The sequence below is a fragment of the Pseudophryne corroboree genome, chromosome 9 (genome assembly GCF_028390025.1).
Source record: "Pseudophryne corroboree isolate aPseCor3 chromosome 9, aPseCor3.hap2, whole genome shotgun sequence".
Taxonomy (NCBI): Eukaryota; Metazoa; Chordata; class Amphibia; order Anura; family Myobatrachidae; genus Pseudophryne; species Pseudophryne corroboree.
Genome location: NC_086452.1, coordinates 433,195,339 through 433,220,141, shown reverse-complemented (window position 1 = coordinate 433,220,141; position 24,803 = coordinate 433,195,339). Strand labels below are relative to the sequence as shown.

Below are 24,803 nucleotides of genomic sequence, written 5' to 3'. Positions count from 1 at the left end.
ACGATCATGTTCCATCCTTCATAAGCATGAACAAGGTCACTTGCAATATTATTAGGTTCAAGGTGCAGCACATCAAACCTGGCGACCGTCGCTAGCGGCCGGTTCATCACACGCACACACTGAGCGATGTGGGGGATTTGACGTTATAAAACAGCAAATCGTCCCGACATCACTCCAGTGAACACCCAGCTTTACAGTAGCATTAATATCAGCATAGCGTGCCTCACAAACAGCTATGCCGCCTAACATTTACAATGCAAAAAAATCTACAGCTTCATTAAATCTACTAAACTCAACCGAACGCCATGAATTAAGAAAATCTTTATTCACAATACAACTGGATACACATATATAGGCAGTTTATAAATACAGATGAAGCATAAAAAGTTTATTTTCTTCTTAATGAAGGAAGAGATAAATTAATATTTGATGGCTGGACGTGGTAGATGTCAGTGCAATCGTGTCCGCGTTGCAAATGGAACAGCTTTATGACAGGATAGCCGACAGCAAAACGAGAAAACCACCAAAAAAACAAAAGAAAAAACAAAACAAAAAACGTATCCGTCGGCCAATTAAAAAAGGTGCGGTTGTTCGACTATATTTCAGCACGTAACATATCAAATCAGGAACTAGTGACATTACCAAGGCCGCTAGAGGCCAGCAAAGTCACAGACTATGTGGCCGACCAACACCTGAGTGTAGGTGACCGATACACTTCATGTTACTGTACAATCACTGCTGAACTCCTTTTTGAAGATTGCTAATATCTTTGGTTCTACAAGTTAAAAAAAAAAAAAAAAAAAAAACACGAAAACCAGAGGTCGTATAATGATCCAGACAAAAATGCGCTCAGCAGTATAACAGTGTGTACAGTTGCAGTACTGCCACAGTTACCATACACTGACTGGCAGCAATAAATAACTGTATGCCCTAGTGTTCAAAGATGGCACCTTATGTGTTAGTCCACCTTCATACAAAATTACAACCAGGTAACGTGGCTACACACCAGAAAAATATAAAATTAAAAAGGGAAGCAGATTGAAGAGATGGTAGATGAAGGTATCTATCATAACAAATATACAGCTGTGGCTTAAGAGTCCAGTAAAAGGTCTAGCAATAGACTAGGAGACCTAGTGAATAATAAAAAGGTTAAACTACTTTCAGCGATTGATACTGTAATATACCTGGCACTTTGTGCGATACAGTCCGTGCAAGACCAGATCGTCTCGTTAAATAAAAATTACAGTGCAGTGATCTGTCTGGGGAGAATTAAAGTACGTCAGAGCATGGGGCATATTCATACACCTTTTGGGAAACCGAATTCTGTACTATCATGATCCACTTCTAGCAGAGTTCTAAGTATTACTGCATAACTTCATGGGACAAGGTTCTATAAAAACAGTGCAGAGTAACTGGACCGACCAGCACTGCCTAAATGCACCTTTTCTTCATGGTTCATCAAGGAGGGGGGGTGGGGGGGTTGTTCATCCAGAGCAGCCATTACTAAAGACACTAGACAGCATTACAAACTTTACAGAGTTAGCCCTGAGTCACCGAACAGATTTGCTCCTGTAAAGAGTCACAGATTGAGGGGGCATCACTATTTGATCCTCAAGCAGCGAAGCCATTGTACAGTTTCATTGCGTACTAAAAAAAACGGGAAAAATTGGCAGAATTAATGTTCACGGAACAGGAAAATGATGGAAATGACCAATCGGGTGGGTTAAGAGGGAGGGAGAAAAAAAAAAATCTAACAAAATAAAAAGTATCTAATAATGACAAGTGAAGTTCAGCAAACAAATGAAAACAAAACAAAAAAAATCCTGTGCCTGGCCTCTCTCCTGTTTAGACTGTATTACCCTTACTCGACTGTGGGGACCAGCAACACAGCATTGTGGTAAGACCCATCTGGAAGTTACAGGGTTAAGAAGAGAATAGAAAGCAGCTGTCAGATCTCCGCTAGTGTCGTGCGCGTCCACCTTCAAACGCGTGATGCTCTTCGTGTGCTGCAAGAGGGAATGAGGTTGGGTCAATATCAGTTATACATTAGACCAGTGGTTCTCAACCTCGGTCCTCAAGTACCCCCAACAGTTCATGTTTTCCAGGTCACCGAGCTGGTGCACAGGTGTATTCATTACTCACTGACACATTTAAGAGACGCACAGGTGTAGCAAATTTTTTCACTTGCAATCCTGCGAGGAGATCTGGAAAACATGAACTGTTGGGCGTACTTGAGGACCACGGTTGAGAACCACTGCATTAGACAGTACCTCAGCCTCAAATACTTCAAACTCCCAGCACCAAAAAAAAGGATTTTTTGTTATGAGCTGGATCAATAGAGCAAATGATTGCAGTCACCAGATTTCAACACATGGAGATTCAACAGAAATATATGAAAATTCCCCCGCAAAGTTCAATTGCTGTGCCAGAGTGGGATTCACTAGTGCTGTGCTTATATTCTGCTCTGCCTGTGGGGAGGATTCCTTCAGATATAGAAATAAAATAAACAGCACAATACACTAGTTTACCTCATGCAGCCATGAGGAGGGCCCATCTACTTACTCGTGTATGGGGCAGAATTTGTCAATCTTAATGGCCCCCCCAATACCACTACACCAGGGGTGGCCAACCCAGTCCTCGAGCTCGACCAACAGTTCACGTTTTCCAGACAACCTTGATAGTGCACAGGTGTAGTCATTACTAACTGTCACATTTTCAAACATGTGGCGCATTCATTCCTAACCGACACATTCTACAGATCCACAGGTTGCCTGGAAAACGTGAACTGTTGGTAGATCGAGGACTGGTTTGGCCATCCCTGCACTAAACAGTCTGTTGGAGTCTGCTTCCACAATGGAGAACATTCATACAAGGCTTGAATTATCGTGCGAGAAAAACCAAATCATCTTTGGCCATACTGCAGAATGAGCGACTGCAGTGGTTCCAGGTCAGGAGCAGAGAGGCGTACTGCTCCTCCACTATTGTGGACAGACATTAAGTCTATTCTGTCAAGCCTGAAATGCTGCTGAGCCATTAAGCATCCTGGAAGCAGATACACTCTCAGTGCAGACTGGACCGTTAGGAGAGGATTGCAGGAGCTGAATAAACGTGTGTTTTATAAATGATGGAAACCTTCAGATGTCATATTAGCTCTTACTTTAACTCTGGCAACCTTTATTGGATAGATTAGCCCTTCCAACTTCTTTCACTAGGCTTTAGCCATGTGGTTCTGGCAGATCACGCATGGCTGCAATGTCTCATATGTGAAAATAAGCATAGCCTAAGACTTCAATCCTCCTGCAGGCAGGTGAGTTGCAAGTCTCTCCCCTAAGTCCCTCGTTGCAGTGCTCCTGTCGCCAGCAGGAGACACTGATTAGAAACCTAAAAAAAAACTTTTCTAACTAGCTCTTTAAGAGAGCCACCTAGATTGCACCCTCTCGGACGGGCACAAAAACCTAACTGAGGCTTGGAGGAGGGTCATAGGGGGAGGAGCCAGTACGCACCATGTGACCTAAAAGCTTTTTTAGATGTGCCCTGTCTCCTGCGGAGCCCGCTATTCCCCATGGTCCTGACGGAGTCCCCAGCATCCACTAGGACGTTAGAGAAAAGCAAAGGTCAGTGTGAGCATTTCCCTTGTGCACTACCATGCAACAGACTCCACAAGCACTGCGATGCCCACTCCGCATATCTGAGCAATGCTCAAGTGCGCTGGTGGATCCGCTCCCTCCATCGTGGATTCTTCGAGCACCCTGTGCCTGGTGCAGAGTTTTCCTTTTAACTTTCCAAAGATATCGCCACAGTGCCTGCACTAAAGATCGCAGCCCCGTGCTGACTAACCCCCATGACCGACGCCTTTTTATTGAAAAGATTTAAGGTCACCCCCCAGTCTCCATCCTGAATCCCCTCCCGCCCCATGGGTCGCAGAAGCCGTCTCAAGTAATAGCGAGGCATCCCGGTGCACTCTCGCATATGTACAGTAAGGATTTATTACAGCCTGCATAGTTTACAGATGATCACTCCTAACATGCGTTCTCTCAACTGTGCAGTGGAAAACGCAGGATTTCTAGAGGGGGGTTTCCAAATGCAGTCCACAATTTTCCACACATTGGAGCAAGTGCTGGAGTCTGGGGTAACAGTAGAAGAACCTAATAACGACCCTGGACATTAAATGTAAATATTGTCTTTTTATATACTGGATACTGTATGGAATGCAGTATTAATATTTAGCACTACAAATGGTCTATGGTATAGGCTATATTAAACATATTTAAATAGCATAAATAAGTGGTGAGGAAAAGATTAAACATACCATATAAATAAATACAAAAATATAATAGAACCAGTACTGCACTTTCTAAGCACACATTCTCCCACCTCATGGTAAGGCTCCTGTCTCTTCCTGGCAGCTACTCTCTGGTCCAGAGCACTGATTGAGGACTCGGAACCACACACAGCAAACTTGGTAGAAGAATCTGATACCACTGGGCATGTGCAGCAGCTCTGCTATGTCTCTTAAACTGCATGATGTGGTGGCAGCTCTAGTAATCGTGCTACATACCATTGCTATTGTTGTCACAATTTGAGCCACTTGCCAAGAGGAGGGGGGTTTCAGGGCAACCAGAAACCCCCCCCCCCCCTGAGTTTGCCTATGCTGTGTACACCTCTGAAGCAGGCCTCATGTCTTTATATCACTAGGCAGAGCGATACCTTTTGCTATAGCAAAAGGTATTGTAATACAAAAGGCACAGCTGAGAAATGGCAAAAAAAAAAAAAAAAAAGTTCTGCTCACATGAAGACTACGTACCAAAGCTCAGAGGAAAAAATACTAGACAAAAACGTTAGTACAAGTTGCAGAATGACAAGTTAAAGTACTGTGAAGGTGGAGAATTATTTACTTCCAAATATTCAAGGCAAGCACCTTCCTGTACTATGTCCTCCATCATGATACATCCCACTATGTACTACTATCTGCATGCGAGCAACTAGGGAAGGGAGAGAATGTATAACAGATATGTACACACACAGCAGGACACAAACACACGGGTGATGAGCACTTACGCTTATAAAATACAGCTTTAAAAGACGTGTTTGGCAGAAGTTCATAGATTTTCTCTAGTACTGTTGCTTCACCAACTACTGAGGCATTTCCATTCCAGACCTGTACAATATCTTCCCGGTCACGGACACTCACACTGACCCCGATCACTTCATCCTCTAACAGTCCCAGTAGGGGGAAAAACAAATCAAAACCAGTTGTAGGAATAAAATAAAAAAATAAAAATGTCACCACATAAGTACAGTGATACCCTTTTCAGACAGAAAATCAAAAAATTACCAGGTGAAGCAGTTCTACCCAGTAATTTCATGAAAAACACGGGTCCTGGGACGTCGACCAAGGAATTTACCAGAGTTGGAGACCTGGAAATTTCGACCAGTCTTGACCCTTTAACACAGTCAAAATACCCATTTTGATCTGCAAATTACCGGGTTGAAATTCTTGACTGAAGTGCAGGGTAATTGCCGGGATTTGTCTGAAAAGGGTAGGAGTGTGTTAACATTAACATTAAAGTGCTACTACATAGTATTTACCGACAGCACAACGGTCTGTAAACTGTTCACCAATAGTAGCTAACAATAGTTCTTTCCACACCAGGGCCTGTTAAAAGTGAGAGAGAAAAAAAAACACACACCACACATTTAAACTGGAAACATGGAAAAAAGAAGTACATTTATTGGATTCACTACTACCCATTCCCTCCATCATCCCAAAAAATAATAATAATAATAATAATAATAATAATAATAATAATAATATTTTAAACCTACCAGTAAATCTTTTTCTCCTAGTCCGTAGAGGATGCTGGGGACTCCGTAAGGACCATGGGGTATATAGACGGGCTCCGCAGGAGACATGGGCACTATAAAGAACTTTAGAATGGGTGTGCACTGGCTCCTCCCTCTATGCCCCTCCTCCAGACCTCAGTTAGAGAAACAGAGCCCAGTGGAGATGGACAATACGAGGAAAGGATTTTGTTAAGCTAAGGGCAAGATTCACACCAGCCCACACCGTATAAACTGGAATACACGCAACCAGTTAACAGTATGAACACAAAACAGTATCAGCTAAAAAGACTGATCTCAACTGTAACATAACCCTTATGTAAGCAACAACTATATACAAGCCTTGCAGATTTTGTCCGCACTGGGACGGGCGCCCAGCATCCTCTACGGACTAGGAGAAAAAGATTTACCGGTAGGTTTAAAATCTTATTTTCTCTTATGTCCTAGCGGATGCTGGGGACTCCGTAAGGACCATGGGGATTATACCAAAGCTACAGACCGGGCGGGAGAGTGCGGACGACTCTGCAGCACCGACTGAGCAAACGCAAGGTCCTCATCAGCCAGGGTATGAAACCTATAGAACTTTGCAAAAGTGTTTGAACCTGACCAGGTAGCTGCTAAGCCGAGACGCTTTGGGCAGCCGCCCAAGAAGAGGCCACCTTCCTAGTGGAATGGGCCTTTACCGAATTTGTTAACGGCAATCCTGTCGTAGAATGAGCCTGCTGAATCGTGTTACAGATCCAGCGAGCAATAGTCTGCTTTGAAGCAGGAGCGCCAACTTTGTTGGCTGCATACAGGACAAACAGTGCTTCTGTTTTCCTAACTCGAGCCGTCCTGGCTACATAGATTTTTAAGGCCCCGACTACATCCAGGGACTTGGAATCTTCCAAGTCACTCGTAGCCACAGGCACCACAATAGGTTGGTTCATATGAAATGAAGAAACCACTTTAGGCAAAAATTGAGGACGAGTCCTCAACTCTGCTCTATCCACATGGAAGGTCAAATAGGGGCTCTTGTGAGACAAGGCCGCCAATTCGGACACCCGCCTTGCAGATGCCAAGGCCAACAACATGACCACCTGCCAAGTGAGAAATTTCAATTCAACCGTTTGAAGAGGTTCAAACCAGTGAGACTTCAGGAACCGTAACACCACGTTAAGGTCCCAAGGTGCCACTGGAGGCTCAAAAGGAGGCTGGAGGTGCAGTACTCCCTTTACAAAAGTCTGGACTTCTGGGAGAGAAGCCAATTCCTTCTGAAAGAAAATAGATAGGGCCGAAATCTGTACCTTAATGGAGCCTAATTTTAGGCCCATACCCACTCCTGTCTGTAGAAAGTGGAGAAAACAGCCCAGATGGAAATCTTCCGTAGGAGCATTCTTGGCTTCACACCAAGAAACATACTTCCTCCAGATACGGTGGGTGCCGTCACCTCCTTCCTAGCCTTTATCAGAGTAGGGATGACTTCCTCCGGAATACCTTTCCCAGCTAGGATTCGGCGTTCAACCGCCATGCCGTCAAATGTAACCGCGGTAAGTCTTGAAACACGCAGGGCCCCTGTTGTAACAGGTCCTCCCTGAGAGGAAGAGGCCATGGATCTTCAGTGAGCATCTCCTGAAGATCTGAATACCAGGCCCTTCGAGGACAATATGGAACAATGAGTAGTGTTTTCACCCTTTTTTGTCTTATGATTCTCAATATTTTTGAGATGAGAGGAAGAGGGGGGGGGGGAGAGAAACACATAGACCGACTGAAACACCCAAGGTGTCACCAAGGCGTCCACTGCTACTGCCTGAGGGTCCCTTGACCTGGCACAATACCTCCGAGGCTTCTTGTTGAGGCGTGTCGCCATCATGTCTATGTGAGGAATTCCCTAAAGACTTGTTATCTCTGTAAAAACTTCTTGATGAAGTCCCCACTCTCCTGGATAGAGATCGTGTCTGCTGAGGAAGTCTGCTTCCCAGTTGTCCACTCCCGGAATGAAGACCGCTGACAGAGCGCTTACGTGATTTTCCACCCAGCGAAGAATCCTGGTGGCTTCCGCCATTGCCACTCTGCTCCTTGTCCCGCCTTGGCGGTTTACATGAGCCACGGCTGTGACGTTGTCTGATTGAATCAGAAGCGGTAGGTCGCAAAGAAGATCCTCCGCTTGTCGGTTTACATGAGCCACGGCTGTGACGTTGTCTGATTGAATCAGAAGCGGTAGGTCGCAAAGAAGATCCTCCGCTTGTCGTAGGCCGTTGTATATGGCCCTCAATTCCAGTACGTTGTCCAGAATCATGCCTAGGAATGATAGTCGAGTCGTTGGAATCAATTGTGACTTTGGCAGATTGAGAATCCAACCGTGTTGTTGTAGCACTCAGGGAGAGCGACACGCTCTTCTGCAATTGATCTCTCGATCTTGCTTTTATCAGGAGATCGTCCAAGTATGGGATAATTGTGACTCCCTGCTTGCGCAGGAGCATCATCATCTCCGCCATCACTTTGGTGAAAATCCTCGGGGTCATGGAAAGCCCAAACGGCAACGTCTGAAACTGGTAATGACAGTCCTGCACAGCGAATCTGAGGTACGCCTGATGAGGAGGATATATGGGGACATTAAGGTATGCATCCTTTATGTCTAGTGACACCATAAAATCCCCCTCTTCCAGACTGGAGATCACAGCCCGGAGCGATTCCATCTTGAATTTGAACTCTCTCAAGTACAGGTTTAGGGATTTTATATTTGAAATGGGTCTGACCGAACCATCCGGCTTCGGGACCACGAACAGGGTCGAATAGTACCCTTTCCCCTGTTGGACTAGGGGAACCTTGACAATCACTTGCTGTTGATACAGCTTTTGAATTGCAGCGAACACTACTTCCCTCTCTGGGGGAGAAGCTGGCAAGGTCGACTTGAAAAATCGGCGAGGGGGCACCTCTTCGAATTCCAGTTTGTAGCCTTGGGATACAATATCCATCGCCCAAGGATCCACGTCTGACAGAACCCAGACCTGGCTGAAGAGTTGAAGACGTGCCCCCACCGGTGCGGACTCCCTCAGTGGAGCCCCAGAGTCATGCGGTGGATTTAGTAGAAGCCGGGGAGAACTTCTGCTCCTGGGAACTAGCCGTAGCAGGCATTCTTTTCCCTCTACCCTTAACTCTGGCGAGGAAAGATGACCCCCGACCTCTTCTGGACTTACGCGACCGAAAGGACTGCATCTGATACTGTGGAGTTTTCTTTTGCTGTGGGGGAACAAAAGGCAAAAAGGTAGATTTACCCGCGGTAGCTGTGGCAACCAGGTCCGCGAGACCTTCCCCAAATAAAACTTCACCTTTGTATGGCAAAACCTCCATATGTTTCTTTGAGTCGGCATCACCCGTCCATTGGCGAGTCCACAGGGCGCGCCTAGCAGAAACCGCGATGGCGTTGGCTCTCGACCCCAGCAGCCCAACGTCTCTGAGTATCCCTCATATATAAGACTGCGTCTTTAATGTGGTCTAAGGTTAATAAAATGTTATCCCTATCTAGGGTATCAAGGTCAGCTGACAAGGTATCTGTCCAAGCTGCAACTGCACTACACACCCATGCTGATGCTATTGCTGGTCTGAGCAAAGCACCTGTATGCGCATAAATAGACTTTAAAAGTAGTTTCCTGCCTGCGATCAGCAGGATCTTTGAGGGCTGCCGTGTCCGGAGACGGTAGCGCCACTTTCTTGGACAGGCTTGTTAAAGCCTTGTCCACCCTGGGTGAGGATTCCCAACGTTCCTGTCTCATGCAGGGAAAGGATATGCCATAAGAATCCTCTTGGGAATCTGCAGTTTTTTTATCAGGAGTTTCCCAAGCCTTTTCAAATAACTCGTTAAGTTCATGGGATGGGGGAAAGGTTACCTCAGGTTTCTTTTCCTTATACACGCGCACCCTCGTGTCAGGGACCGAGGGGTCATCTGTGATATGCGAAACATCTTTTATTGCAATAATCATATAATGAATACTTTTTGCCACCCTCGGGTGCAACCTCGCTTCATCGTAGTCGACACGGGAGTCAGAGTCCGTGTCGGTATCAGTGTCTGCTATCTGGGATAGGGGACGTTTGAGACCCAGAAGGGCCCGGTGACCCAGCCGAAGCCGTGGATTGACTCCCTGCTCTTTCCCTGGACTCTGCTTTGTCCAATCTCTTATGTAATAAGGTCACATTTGCATTTAAAACATTCCACATGTCCATCCAATCATGAGTCAGAGTTGCCGACGGCGACACCACAATCATCTGCTCCACCTCCTCCTTAGCTGAGCCTTCCGCATCAGACATGCCGACACCCCCACACACACACAGGGATATAGTTATAAGGAGACAGTTCCCCAATAATGCCCTTTGGAGAGACAGAGAGAGAGTATGCCAGCACACACCCAGCGCCAACTGACACTGGAAAATAATGTCCCAGATAACAGCGCTTTTATATTAGATTACTGTGTAATACACTCACTGCGCCTTGCAAGTGCCCCCCCCCCCCCCCTCCTCCTCTTTTCAGCCCTGTGTCACCGTGTTCAGCAGGGGAGAGACCGGGGAGCCAGCTTCTCTGCAGATCTCTGTGGAGAAAATGGCGCTGGTTAGTGCTGAGGGACCAAGCTCCGCCCCCTCCAGCGGCAGGCTTCGGTCCCGCTCAAAATATTTCAAACTGGCGGGGGATATAAAAAATTACTGCCTCAGCAGTGTCTATGCCAGATACAGAGGTTTTATTGCCAGGGGCGCCCGCCCTGCACCCATCAGTGCCCGCTAGTGTGTGTAGTAGCAATGGCGCTCAGCAGTAACAGTGAAGATCCGAAGTCTTCTGCCGCCTTGAAGTCTTCTTTTACTCCCCTGGCTTCTATCTTCCGGCTCTGCGAGGAGGACGGCGTCGCGGCTCTGGGACGAACGGCGGGGGGAGACCCGCGTTTCGACTCCTTCTGGAGCTAATGGTGTCCAGTAGCCTAAGAAGCAGAGCCTATCACTTAAGTAGGTCTGCTTCTCTCTCCTCAGTCCCACGATGCAGGGAGCCTGTTGCCAGCAGTGCTCCCTGAAAATAAAAAACCTAGTGCACCCTATCTCCTCTGACCTCAGGATCCAACTGAGGTCTGGAGGAGGGGCATAGAGGGAGGAGCCAGTGCACACCCATTCTAAAATTCTTTATAGTGCCCATGTCTCCTGCGGCGCCCGTCTATACCCCATGGTCCTTACAGAGCCCCCAGCATCCTCTAGAATGTAAGAGAAAAATATATATAAAACTTGATGAGGCCAAGCTTTTGGAGAAACAGCACAAGGCTAAACATCTGCTGCAGTGATCAAACAGAACAGTAAATACCAAAATAGACAGTTGTTGGAGCATCAGATTATAGGGTTAATGCACAGGTTCTAAGTGGTCCTCAAAGCACCCCAACAGTCTAGGTTTTAGGTATATCCATGACTGCACACAGATGGTTAAATCAAACTGACTGAGGTGCTAATTAAGTCACCTGCAGCAAAGCATGGATAAACGTAAAACCTGGACTGTTGGGGTTCCTTGAGGACTGCGTTTGAGAACCTCTGGGTTACTGTATCAAGCTGTGAAAAGATTGGAGAAGCAGATCAGTGGAGAAGTTGCCCATAGCAACTTATCAGCTTCCAGGTAACACTGAACAAGTACAATCTACTGCTTGATACATCAAGCCCTTACTGCTTTATGTCAGACGATGAGCATTTCCAGTGTGTACAGAACACACAGAAGTGTCAACCCAAAGAACGTTTCCGTTATAGAGGACTCAACGTTTAGTGCAGAGAAAGCAGTTTTACCAATTAATACAATCCAATAGAAAGGTAACCACAAACACAACTGACTGATATAGCAATATCTGGTAACAACCCCCACCGCCCTGATCACACAAAAGGACCACTGGCTATGTAAAACTCAATACAAGATATGGACTGAAACACCACAAGAATTCCAGAACTACGTGGCTGGGGAACACTAGACCTGGAGGTCACTATCACCCGTATAGACATCCAATGGCCAAACACTTACACATCAGCTAGTGTGTGTGGAAAGTTTAGTTAATTCTGTGCTTAGTGCCCCTCTGGGCTGTGTTATTAGTGATATTTCATAAACTTGTGGCCAATCACAGTTCAAGCACATAACAAACCACGCAGTGAAATACAATGAAGCCAGCCACAAGCTTGGGTTGCGAGATCCTAGTATGGATCATAAACCAGCCTTTCCGCATTGTGCCAAAAAAAACCAACCATTTACAATCCCCCCCCCCCCCCCCCCTTTACCAGTGAGGGCATTACCTTGCACCATGCTTTATATCATGCTTAACTGAGTGAATACTCTTTGAAGAGTCTCTTGCTCACTGCAGCATTCGGATGATTCCACTGCAGAGGACAGAGGTCTCTCTTTTGTACAGTTTCCTCCCCCTCATACTACATATATCTCAGACATGTATGTGATTGGTATACCGTGCTTTCCTTTGGGATTTTCATTTTCCACACTCCTCCTTTAGCATTGCTCTCTTCTTCCCTGAAATGAAGATTGTACAAATTAAGACTCCGCTGTATGAAAACCATTTTGGATTGTGTCTTTAACTATGTGTCCACCAACACATCGGCAGCACAGGCTAAGGGCCGTCCTGCCAACACAACTGCATCAGATACACTCACCTGGCGCACCACTTTAAGTAGCACTCGTAGTACCACACAGATACCAACCAATCAGCTCCTGTCATGTTACAGGCTGTGTTTGAAAAATGACAGCTGATTGTGGTCTATTTACTAAACCTTGGAAACAGATAAAGTACCAGCCAATCCACTCCTTTCACATTTCAAACAGCCTGTAATGGGAGCAGAATAAGGCTTAGTACATAAACCCCTAAATCTCTCTTCACTTTATCTCCCTGAGTCCTGCTTAATATATATTTGCAGTGCTTTCAGAGGATATCCGCAAATATTAAGTATCACTCTAATGTATGAAAGGACTGCAGCACAGCGGATATCTCCAAAATCTGCTGCAATCCCTCCATTTCTCACAGCAACTGTAGCCCTCATAGGTTTCCATGGGGATGCGACGCGGTTCGATTTACAAAGCCCTGGAATGTGACTGGAGTTTGGCCCCAACGGCCAACACCATCCGAGTTGGAATTTTGCTACTGTAGAATTTGAACTACTTCACAGAAGTCACCAGAAGCAACTGCAGAACCCTCCCCAGCAGTGGCCGCCACACATGCATGGTCAGTGAAGAGAACGCGGATGCGTTCTCTGCACTCCGAACATACCGCAGGGACCCTGCACGTGTTCACCGAAACATTCCGGCGAAAGTCATAGTGCAATACAATATTGGGCGCTAATATTGCACTGCAAATGCCATTGATAAATGGGCCCCTTATTCTGCTACTAAATAACAAATTCTTCTGCAAACAGAACTACTAACCATAAGTACTTAGTATACTATTAGCGAATTCCGACACAAATGCAGGGTAGAGTAGGCAGCAATCTAGGTAAAAAGTCTTAAATCATGTAGTAGTGACTGATGCCACCCAACCATATGCTTAATCTTCTGCTCCACATCAATTTAATTGCAAAAAAAAAAAAAAAATTCTAATTCTGAATACGCAGTACACTAATAGCCACTTAGCTCACCAACAGCGTATTAAACGCAATGGAAATTTTGGGTATAAATATTCAAGCACAGAATCACTACCTATTGCGGAGCATCTAAGTGGTGCCAGCTGTATCTCACCGCATGGTGAAAAAGTATAGGTGGATGAGGACCTTTATGAAATCTCATCATTCACCTATGATTGCCCATTATACCCCTTTCAGACTAGCAAAAATTTCCTGGGTTATTGTACATCAATTGGGATTTTACCTAGTCTGAAGGGGTCCTAAAGGAATATCCCGGGTCGAGCGGCCCAGCATTTCATCCGTGCAGTGTGAATGGGTAAGCCTGGTCAAGGCGACCCGGAACCCGTTCTCTGCATAGGAGGCGTCGGCACTTGGAGATTATCACCTCCAAGCACCGCCTCCTGTAGCGTCAGCGGTGACGTCACTAACCCGGCACTATGCCAGGTTGGACCGCAAGTCTGAAAGGGGTCTCAAGCCGGGTCGCACCCATGTACAAATTCCTAGTCTTAAAGGGGCACGAGCCGTATCAGGGGTTATTCCCTGCCTGTTACAAGCACTACAGCTGAAGCTCTACCACTTCCTACCTCACTTTAACCGGCTGCTTATCTGAAATCACACAGTGGCGGCAGGTTCTGCTGTCTCATTTAAAAGCTTTACTTACAATAAATCCTGATTTACTAGCAAGCGTCCTTAGCAGGGCGTTTTAAGAGAGGAGGGTGCCCATGTGCAGAATCCGGCATTGTGCATGTCTCCGGACACATGGCGCACGCCATGTTCTGGAGACAAATTTCCTACTGCGCATGCGCAGTGGCCATTTTAGAAGTGATTTTTGCCGCAGCGCCCATCACGGAACTCCAGAAAGGTAAGTATAATAAAACATGGGTGCAGTGTGGGCTCCCCCCCCCGCTCCCCCCCCTCCCCCGGACCCTCTGTGCACTGCATACATTGCACCCATGGTAGAACCACCTATGGTTCTTAGCTTTTCTATCTATAACTGTAATTCTACATTTATTATTCTCCCAGCGACGGTGAGGATTCAGCACATGAAGTACTTACCACAATGGTTTCCTCTCCCCCCTCATTAAGTGGTAGCTACATCTTAGAGGTAGATTGGTCACAGGGGGGATATTGTTATATACACTCCAGAAACTCTGCAAGAGAAAGCAGCATTAACCAGAAGTCAGTTGGGATATAAAAGGATCCAGGTTATAACCTCATTTATGGACTATAGAGTATGGTGCTCCCATTTTGGAGTAGTCTTAAAAAAAAAATTCTAAAAAATTCTAAAAAATAAAGCTTTCACATTTTAAAAAGAAACTGCTCCAAACACTGCAACAAATCCACACACACGAGACACTCTTACATTTATTGGCCGACTACATCCCTGCTGTCCTGGGACAGTCGCTCCTCTTTCCCCTCCCTCCTCCTCTCTCCCACACTACTTGTCACTCCCTCTTCCCTTTGCTCCTGAATTGGTTCTGTGGCTGGATAGTCTACCCTTGGCTCTGGGTAAGCATCGTTAATTATTGTTTTATTTATGTTGTTTGGCATGATAATATCCCTTACTGTATGTTTATTATTATGTTCCACTGGCAAGGCTTTAGAAAACATGTATATCTGTCTGCTTTCTTATCAGTCTTGAGACTTCTGCTTTTATTTCTCACATTTTTGGTTTATAACCACTTATGTTCCCAATCTACTCCTCTGTGTGACTATCGTCATCCTATTTTTAGTTGCAATAAAGATATTTTGGGACAAAAATCCCTGCTCCGTGGTAGAACATTCTGCTGTGCTACCTAGAGCCACCATGGTGTAGCTGCGTGGACGGAGAAAAGAACATCTGGAGTAAACTGTTCTAATGAAGCACTTAGGTTTTCTGATTATTCTGCTCCCCCTTTTCGGTCATTGACGGAATACCACTAAAATTTAGACAGAGAAAAAAAGAAAGCATACAGTAGCTAGGTTTGATAATAGCTCATATACATTGTAGATACAAAAATCACCACTCCTCAAGTACCCCCAACAGGTTATATTTCTTCAACCATTCACAGGTGATTTGATCTATTTTGCTGGGACACCAATTATCCTACATGGTTTCACAGACAAATCCTGACATCATCCCATGTTGGATGGTACTTGAGGCCTGGAGCCAAGTACCACTGCACTAGGACAAAACCATGTTAAACACTATGAGGGGCGATTCAAATGTTATACCATGAGGTTGCCACTAGATGGCACCTGACTGTGCAATTCAAATGATGCTTGTTCGAGCGCAAATCGCTGCACAGGTGGAGCACACAGGGGATGTAGTTAATATATCGGCTTTCAGGATCCTGGCGTTCAGGATCCCAACACCGGAATCCTGACAGCCGTTAAAATGCTGGCTGTCGGAATACCGACAGCTCCCCGGTATTCACACTCAGGTGGTATTTACACTCAGGTAGTGGGTGCATGCCACCACCCGAGGGAGAATAAAATCCGTGGAGGGCAAAGCTCACCACCGGGCCCGAAGTGTGGCGAGCACGTGAGGGGACTCAGTGCCGGTACACTGTTGGGGGGGATCCCGACAGCTGGAATGTCATACTGAACCTGGGCAGACACATGGGGTAAATTTCATTTTGCAGCTTCCTGAGATAGTTTAGGCACCCAAACAGGACTTTTCTCGTCGCAGACAGTATTTCAGTCAGTTTCAGCCACTTGGAGTGGCTAAACATGGTGCTTTTGGCCACATCAGTTGTAATGGGTGCCCGGTCAAATAACAACTGATTTGCTTCGACAGGCCCCCCCCCCCCCCCCCATTTCCCCACAAAATAGAAAAAAAAACAATTGATTCACCCCTATACTGTTGTAACGCTTACGCGCAATTGTACCTGTATCGTTTGCACTGTATAAATCTTTTTCAGGTTGGATTCACATTCTGCTGCAGTTGTTCCTGGGAGAGACCTGCATGGAATTAAACAAAGCTTTTTTTTTTCTTCTAAAAATATAACATGTATATCTATAATAAAGTGTAATTTCTGTTCGCCTGTGTCGGCATCACAAAGACACTACTGGATAAATCTGAATGGTGCATTTTTTGGAAGAATTCCATAATTTCTGTTCCAGATGACCTTCTCCTACCCCATGTAATGTAGGGACTTTTAAAGCCGTTTTGAAACCTAGATTCAATCTTTTAGGATCATTAATCCTTCATACCGTTAGATTTACCAAAGCAGAAAGCTAGCCTCATTACAGCACTCCTGCGTTATAGCCCAAACCTTCACACTACTGGCCTCCTACTGCCAGGTACACTATAGTCTCCAGCAAATGTATATACAAAATAAATGCATGCCATTAGCCGTTCCCCTCTATCGGACGTAAAGTAACAGTTCCACGCCAGCAATGAAGGAGGAACTTCAGACTAAAGTAAAGCTATTTTCTACCACTCATTACTGAAACAATGAATGTTGCGTAAACAAGCCTCAGTGTATTAGAGGGCAGATGCCAGGATGTTCTCCCTGTAAAATAAGGTCACGGAATAGAAGACAAAGGCTGTAATTTCAGGACGACTGAGAAATAATTGCAGCGGAGGTAATTAGGTCAACATTAGTCAGGGGTAGTGTGCTGCTGCACAGAAAGGTAATCACCCTGAAATAAAGACAGTGTTTCCCCCACCCTCTCCAGTTTATGTCCCAGAGTTGTTCTGTTAAATATGTAAATGTGTCTGCATTCGTTGGCAAGTATACGCTCTTTTTTGCTCAGCACTATGATAACCTTATGGTGCTTTACAAATAAAAGAGAATTCCTTTTAGCAGCTTTACAGATGAATGTTACAAAAAGGCAATTCATTCAGCTTGCGTTACAAAGAAAGCTTTGATGTTGCTTTTCTCCGCAAGAGTCTATCCATGCCGACGTCTCAGCCAAGGACTCAACGCTTGCTCTAGTCCAGTGGTTCCCAAACTTTTGAATCACGGCGCCCTAGAGCATCAAAAAATTTTTCACAGCACCCCTAGGCCATAAAAGTCTTATCGAGAAATTCAGAAAAAACAAATATAAAGTCAATTTTGTTTATAGGTCATCCTTAGGTTCTGTTAGGTCAGGGAACAGGGGTAAAATTACCCCAAATGGGGTAAAAATTAAATTCTTGGGGGTAATGGACGATAGCGCTGCCAAGACACAGCCCCGTCCAGCTCGCGATGTGACGTGCTGACGTCACACCGCACTCCCTCCTGCCCGCCCCGTGCTGTGTTCCTGGCCCTGCGCTGTGCTGACGTCATACCGTGCTCCATCACGCCCGCAGCCCTCCAACCCACACACACTGAACTTGAAGTGTTCTGTGGCTGACCGCTGACGGAGTTCCGTAGGATCAGATAGTGGCCCACATAACACTGGGAAATTCCCTCCGACATTACTGAGGTGAGGATGTGACCATCTGTCTCCTAAATGTCATGTCTCCCCCTCCCCCTTCATCCATGTTTCTTATATTCATTCTGGTGTTTTGGGGAGAAAGTGTTAATTAACCCATTCATTGCCAAAAAATAATTGGCGATAATCATTAAAAAAAAAAAAAAAAAAAAAAAAAAAAAAAAAACACAGTATCTCAGAAATGCCATATAAACAGTGATAACCAGTATATATGCACAATATTATATGATTTCCTTCCTTTCAAATCAAGGGGGTAACGTCGGCGTATCTAAATATATTTTGGGGTAAAAGGTAAAAAAAAAGTTCCCTGTGTTATGTGGTGAGGGATAGGATTTGCCTCCATTTGTCCACATATTCTATGATTGGAAGCCACAAGCACTGTTGTTGTCTATTCCATTGACTGTAAATAATTTGAATTGGTCCTGGGCCACCAACCCAGGGCACCCCTGCAAGAGTCCCTATGTTCCCCAGGCATACAGTTTGAGAACCACTGCTCTAGTCAATCCCCTCAAACTACAAAGAGAATAAACATAGTACATCCAAATGGACAGTGGCGTAACTAGAAATTTTTCTCCCCCAAGCCAAAAAATTCTTCGGCGCCCCCCCCCCATCCCCCATAATTGGCACTATTAAAGGGATAAATGTGCGCGCGCCGCAAAATAGGGTGTGTGGCTTCGTTGGGATGGGCGTGGCTTCACATAAAGGGGCGTGGCATTTCAGGAAAAGACTACGTTATACCCCAGTTTTCCAACCTGCACGCCCAGACGTTAGCCACCACGGGGAAGAAAAATAATCCCGATTCATGCCCCTTACATTATTTGTCATTTTTCCTCCTTATAGTAATGCCCAGTATACATTATGCCACATACTGCAATGGCCCTTAGACATTATGCCACACACAATAATGCACATGACACAATATGCACACACCATAATGCCCCCGACACATTATGCCACACACCGTAATGCCTGTGACACATTATGCCACACACCGTAATGCCTGTGACACATTAGGACAGGAATCGCAATGCCTGTTATACATTATGCTACACACTGCAATGCCCCTGATACATTATACCACATACCACAATGCCCGTGATATAGTATACAACACACCGTAATGCCTGACACATTATGACAGGAATAGCAATGCCCGTTATACATTATGCTACACACTGCAATGCCCCTGATACATTATACAACAATGCCCGTGATATAGTATACAACACACCGTAATGCCCGATACATTATGACACACACCGCAATGTCCGTGATACATTATGCCACACACTGCAATGCCCGTTATACATTATGCCACACTGCAATGACCCTGAGACATTATACCACATACCACAATGCCCGTGATATAGTATGCCACACACCGTAATGCCTGTGACACATTATGACACACACCGCAATGTCCGTGATACATTATGCCACACACCGTAATGCCCATTACACATTAAGTCCTACAGTAAGGCTTCTAATTACTTTTAAATTACCTGCTCGTTGCCAGGGGTTTCATGCACTGGGTGTCATGCTCGTTGCCATGTGTTTCATGCACTGGGTGTCATGCTCGTTGCCAGGGGTTTCATGCACTGGGTGCCATGCTCGTTGCTAGGGGGTAGTGCTTGTTGCTAGGGCTGTGCTCCCAGTGCCACATATGTCCCCAGTGCCAGATATTACCCCACGGTGCCAGGTACTCACATGACCCCAGTGCACAATATAGCCCCCCCCCCCCGTGTGTGCCAGGTACACATATACCCCCCCAGTGCCACATATGCCCCCCAGTGCCAGATATTCCTCCTCAGTGCCACATATGCCCCCAGTGCCAGATATTCCCCCCCAGTGCCACATATGCCCCCACAGTGCCACATATGCCCCCACAGTGCCACATATGCCCCCACAGTGCCACATATGCCCCCAGTGCCACATATGCCCCCAGTGCCAGATATTCCCCCCCCAGTGCCAGATATGCTCCCAGTGCCAGATTCCCCCCCCGCCAGTGCCACATATGCCCCCAGTGCCAGATATTCCCCCCAGTGCCACATATGCCCCCAGTGCCACATATGCCCCAAGTGCCAGATCCCCCCCAGTGCCAGATATTCCCCCCCCAGTGCCAGATATGCTCCCAGTGCCAGATTTCCCCCCCCCCAGTGCCACATATGCCCCCAGTGCCAGATATTCCCCCCAGTGCCACATATGCCCCCAGTGCCAGATTTCCTCCCCCCCCCCCCCCAGTGCCACATATGCCCCCAGTGCCAGATATTCCCCCCCAGTGCCATATATGCCCCCTCAGTGCGTGCCCCTCCCCCGCCGCTGGTTTGTGTTGGAGGGACACGGAGGGCACAGCGCGCGCCTCTCCTGTGTCCCTCCTGCATCATCTCCGGCGGCCGCGGGTCTAATAGAAGAAGTGCCGGTTCGTGAGCCAATCAGAGCTCACGAACGGCACTTCATTTATTAGACCCGCGGCCGCCGGAGATGATGCAGGAGGGACACAGGAGAGGCACGCGATGTGCCCTCCGTGTCCCTCCAACACAGCAGGGAGGGTTAGTAGGAGCAGATTGACATGCGGACGCTCGTCCGCATGTCAATCTGTGCTAAATCAGTGGCGCCCCCCGCAGCCCCTCGCCCCCAAGCCACCGCGAGGACTGCGGGGGCAGTAGTTACGCCACTGCAAATGGAACATGTTTGTTAGGGTCTGCCATAAGCCAGTACAAGTTCCACATGTGGTCAATATACAATTCCCAGTCTCCTCAAAAAAGTAAACTGGTGTCTTAAAAGCGACAGGGAGGAAGGGAGGGTGGGGGTGGGGGGGGATCAATGATTGGAGAGAAAGTACCAATTATCTCCTGTCATTTTTCAAATACAGCCTATAAAATGAGTTAGAAGCTGATTGGTTAGTACTTTATTTCTCTCCATGACACCACACTACCTTCCTGTACTCATACAATGAGAGATTGCTCGTCATGCAGCTAATTACAGGAGGGGAGGAATGCCATGGGTGTTCTACGGAAACAGGCCAAGCAGTGACCGAAACATCAGCAGGAACCACTTCCCAAGGCTCCCGGCATTAGGTCAAGTCTGATCAAGTCTGTAACAAGACAGGGAGAGGAATGCCAGACACAAATGGGTCAGAGCCTATAAAAAACACCTAAAATGTGAATACCCAAATAGTGACTTTTATACCAGCAAATCAGAATTCCAATATTGTATCCTGTGAGCAAGGCAAATCTACACAGCCAGCAAGAAATATTACAAACTTGAAGATGAAGTGAGTGGGATAGAATGTGCGAGGGGGGGGGGGGGGGGGGGGTATAATTGTATGTTCATGCTGCCACATCTAGCTGCTTTTGTGTTGGGCAACAAAATATGCAGAATCTGGATGATCGCAAAAGGAATTGCTTATTTACGCACAATGGCCCTCATTCCGAGTTGCTCGCTCGCAAGCTGCTTTTAGCAGCATTGCACACGCTAAGCCGCCGCCTACTGGGAGTGAATCATAGCATAGTAAAATTGCGAACGAAAGATTAGCAGAATTGCGAATAGACACTTCTTAGCAGTTTCTGAGTAGCTCGACACTTAATCTGCCACTGCGATCAGTTCAGTCAGTTTCGTTCCTGGTTTGACGTCACAAACACACCCAGCGTTCGCCCAGACACTCCTCCGTTTCTCCAGCCACTCCCGCGTTTTTCCCAGAAACGGTAGCTTTTTTTCGCACACACCCATAAAACGGCCAGTTTCCGCCCAGAAACACCCACTTCCTGTCAATCACATTACGATCACCAGAACGAAGAAAAAAACCTCGTAATGCCGTGAGTAAAATACCTAACTGCATAGCAAATTTACTTGGCGCAGTCGCACTGCGGACATTACGCATGCGCATTAGCGACTAATCGCTCCGTTGCGAGAAAAATATAACGAACGAACAACTCGGAATGACCCCCAATGTTAAGGCGGTTAGAAACTCCCCCAACACAGTTATGGGGAGGGCCCCACCACAGGGACACCAGTGTGAAGGTTACAGTTATAGAAATTAAAGGGCAATTAAGCAGCAACTTGGTCAGTGCACACCAACCCTATTGCCCCATTCCACTACATCAGGCCTGGCCAACCTGTGGCTCTCCAGCTGTTGTGAAACTACAAATCCCAGCATGCCCTGCCACAGTTTTGCTATTAGGGAATGCTAAAACTGTGGCAGGGCATGCTGGGACATGTAGTTCCACAACAGCTGGAGAGCCACAGGTTGGCCAGGCCTGCACTACATCTAAAAGCCGCAGAGTTACATTTTACAACGAAGGACTATGGAACGTTTTGAATGCTTTGGGGAAAATGGCCATAATGAAATAAGAAATACGGTCTTCCCTAAAAGCAAAGTCACCACTACATAATGCATACCTCACGGAATGAATTCTCCAGAAACGCAAGACGCATGGGTGTTAATTCTCCAGGTTAAACGCAACAAGAAGCAACAGCTTCCATTAAATTTACCCCGTGAGTCCTTTCCACCAGCTGCCTCATGCACAGGGATGATTAGAATAATCATTTATGCCCCATAGGGCTACTGCAGTAACCAAATAAAAATAAATCACCCCATGGGGCCCTATGCCTGGGAAACCTGACATTTTATGTGCAATCCACAACTTGTGTCAGCATTATTAACAAATGAAAAAATACTGGTAAGTCACTGAAAACACTATTTCTAGTCATCAATTGATCCAAGGACCCAGTGTATGCTTCTGAGATGGGATATAGCCGAGATACAGTGTCAGGGCAAAGGATGACTGTGCAGAAAGCTATCAGCGTGTACTCATTCTCACAAGATTAGCTTCACTGGGCTGAGGGGACGATGTGGGGTTCTCAGGGACAACACCATGTGGAAGGCAGAGTGACCGTAGGATTCTCAGGGACAATCACTGGGGCAGATGTATTAACCTGGAGTTGGCATAAGGAAATGATAAACCTGTGATATGTGCAAGGTGATAGACGCACCGGCCAATCAGCTCCAATATGTAAATTAACAGGAGCTGATTGGCTGGTGCGTTTATCACCTTGCACGTATCACGGGTTTATCACTTCCTTATGCCATCTCCAGGTTAATACATCTGCCCCATTGTTTCAAACCTAACAAAATTGAGATTTTGCCCATAGCAAACAATCAGATACTGTAGTTTAACATAAACTAGATTCAATAAAATAGGAAGATAGTGGCTATGCGCAACTCATACACTCTTTAGAAAGTTTGATACATTCCCCCAGCCCCCCCCCCCCACCCCCCCCACCCCACCCCAAATATCACAAGGAAGGAACAGATCTTCCAGGAATAATAAATACCACAGGAGAAAATGGGGTAATGCAGTGGTTCTCGAGCTTGATCCCCAGGACCACACGCAGTTCACGTTTTCCAGATCTCCTAGAAGGTGCACAGGTGATCATTACTCACTGATACATTTTAAAAGATCCATAGCAGGAGCTGACTATTTCACCTGCAATTCTGTGCGGAAACCTGTAAAACTCGAACAGTTTGGGGTCCTAAGGACAGGGGGCAGATGTATTAACCTGGAGAAGACATAAGGAAGCGATAAACCAGTGATATGTGCAAGGTGATAAACACACCAGCCAATCAGCTCCATTATGTAAATTAACTGTTAGGATCTGACTGGCTGCTGCCTTTATCACCTTGCACATACCACTGGTTTATTACTTCCTTATGCCTTCTACAGGTTACTACATCTGCCCCAGAGTTCTGTGGGGTAGAGGATCAGCAGGCAGGCACAGTATCATTGGAGGGAAGAGGGAAAAAACAAACAATAGGGGAGTGCTTAAAAGGACAATATAGTTTAATAGTTGAGGGAGGGAAAATATCACTACTAGTGCACTACCCTACCCCCCCCCCCCCCCCCCCCGCATTAACATCCCAGCTACATTGAATACATATACACAAAATAAAAAGGGAAAAGGGGGGGGGGGGGGGGCGCAATAGGGTTGCAGGAACCCATAGATTGTAAGCTTGAGAGCAGGACCCTCCTACCTCTATGACGGTTTGTTTTTACCCGGTTTTGTCTTCTAATTGTGTCCAGTTGTAAAGCGTAACGGAATTTGCTGCGCTATATAAGAAACTGTTACTAAATAAATAAAATAATAAGTGAGAATTTGGGCTTGCGGGAGAATCCTGGGACAATATCCCTGCAACAGTTAATACACAATAGGTGGTGGGAGATGGGGGACTGTAGGGATAGTATATTAGGAAGAGGGAATTTTAGGAGCAGAGGGGGTGTCCAGGGACAATACCCTATCTACAGTGAATATATAATAGGGGTGAGAGGGGGGATGGGGGGACTGTAGGAACAATAGATTAGGAAGAGGGAATTTTGGGCTGGGGGTTGCCCCATGGATAATGTCACAGCTAGAGACTGTATAGCAGTAACAGGGGGCTTCCAGGCCAGTAGCACCAGAGGGGGCGCTCCTGTGTGACAGGCACCGGGGGAAGTAGGAGGAGGGGGGGGGGGGGGGGGGCGGTGAGGCTATTATTAGGGAGGGACAGGGCTGCAAGGGATTATGGAGGGCAGTCGGTGACACCGGCGGCTCCCCGCCATCCCCCTACAGCGCCCTGCGTCTGGAACTCGCCCAGTGAGGAGCCCCAGCCTGCCTCTGCTTCGCCCGGTGTCCCGGAATGCCCCTAGCCCGCTATCCCCGGCGTCCTCCCGCGATACCTGTCCAGCCAGAAGGTCCAGGGCGAATGCAGGGGGATGCCGCCCGTGTCCGGCTCCGGCTGTAGCTCCAGTTCACCCAGCTCAGTCTGATGGTTGAGCTGTAGCTGCTCGTCGTTGTTGGGCTTGAGCCGCCGGTCCGGACCTGCGGGGAGCGCCATCTTCCTGTGGACGCGCCGACTGAGCTCCGCCCCCGCCAGTGTCGTCATCGCCGCTGCTGACTCACTCACCTGACGCGGC

At 46.7% G+C, this 24,803-nt stretch overlaps 1 protein-coding gene across 1 annotated transcript; it reads right to left on the bottom strand.

Moving 5' to 3' along the window:
• Nucleotides 1-306: 306 nt before the first annotated feature.
• Nucleotides 307-24,803, bottom strand: EIF4E3 (eukaryotic translation initiation factor 4E family member 3). Its single transcript, XM_063941040.1, has 7 exons — nt 24,567-24,803; nt 16,320-16,392; nt 14,506-14,600; nt 12,289-12,349; nt 5,590-5,656; nt 5,059-5,214; nt 307-2,006 (listed from the first exon to the last, which is right to left on the bottom strand). The coding sequence occupies exons 1-7, from the start codon at nt 24,770-24,772 to the stop codon at nt 1,960-1,962; spliced, it is 705 nt and encodes a 234-aa protein (XP_063797110.1). The 5' UTR covers nt 24,773-24,803; the 3' UTR covers nt 307-1,959.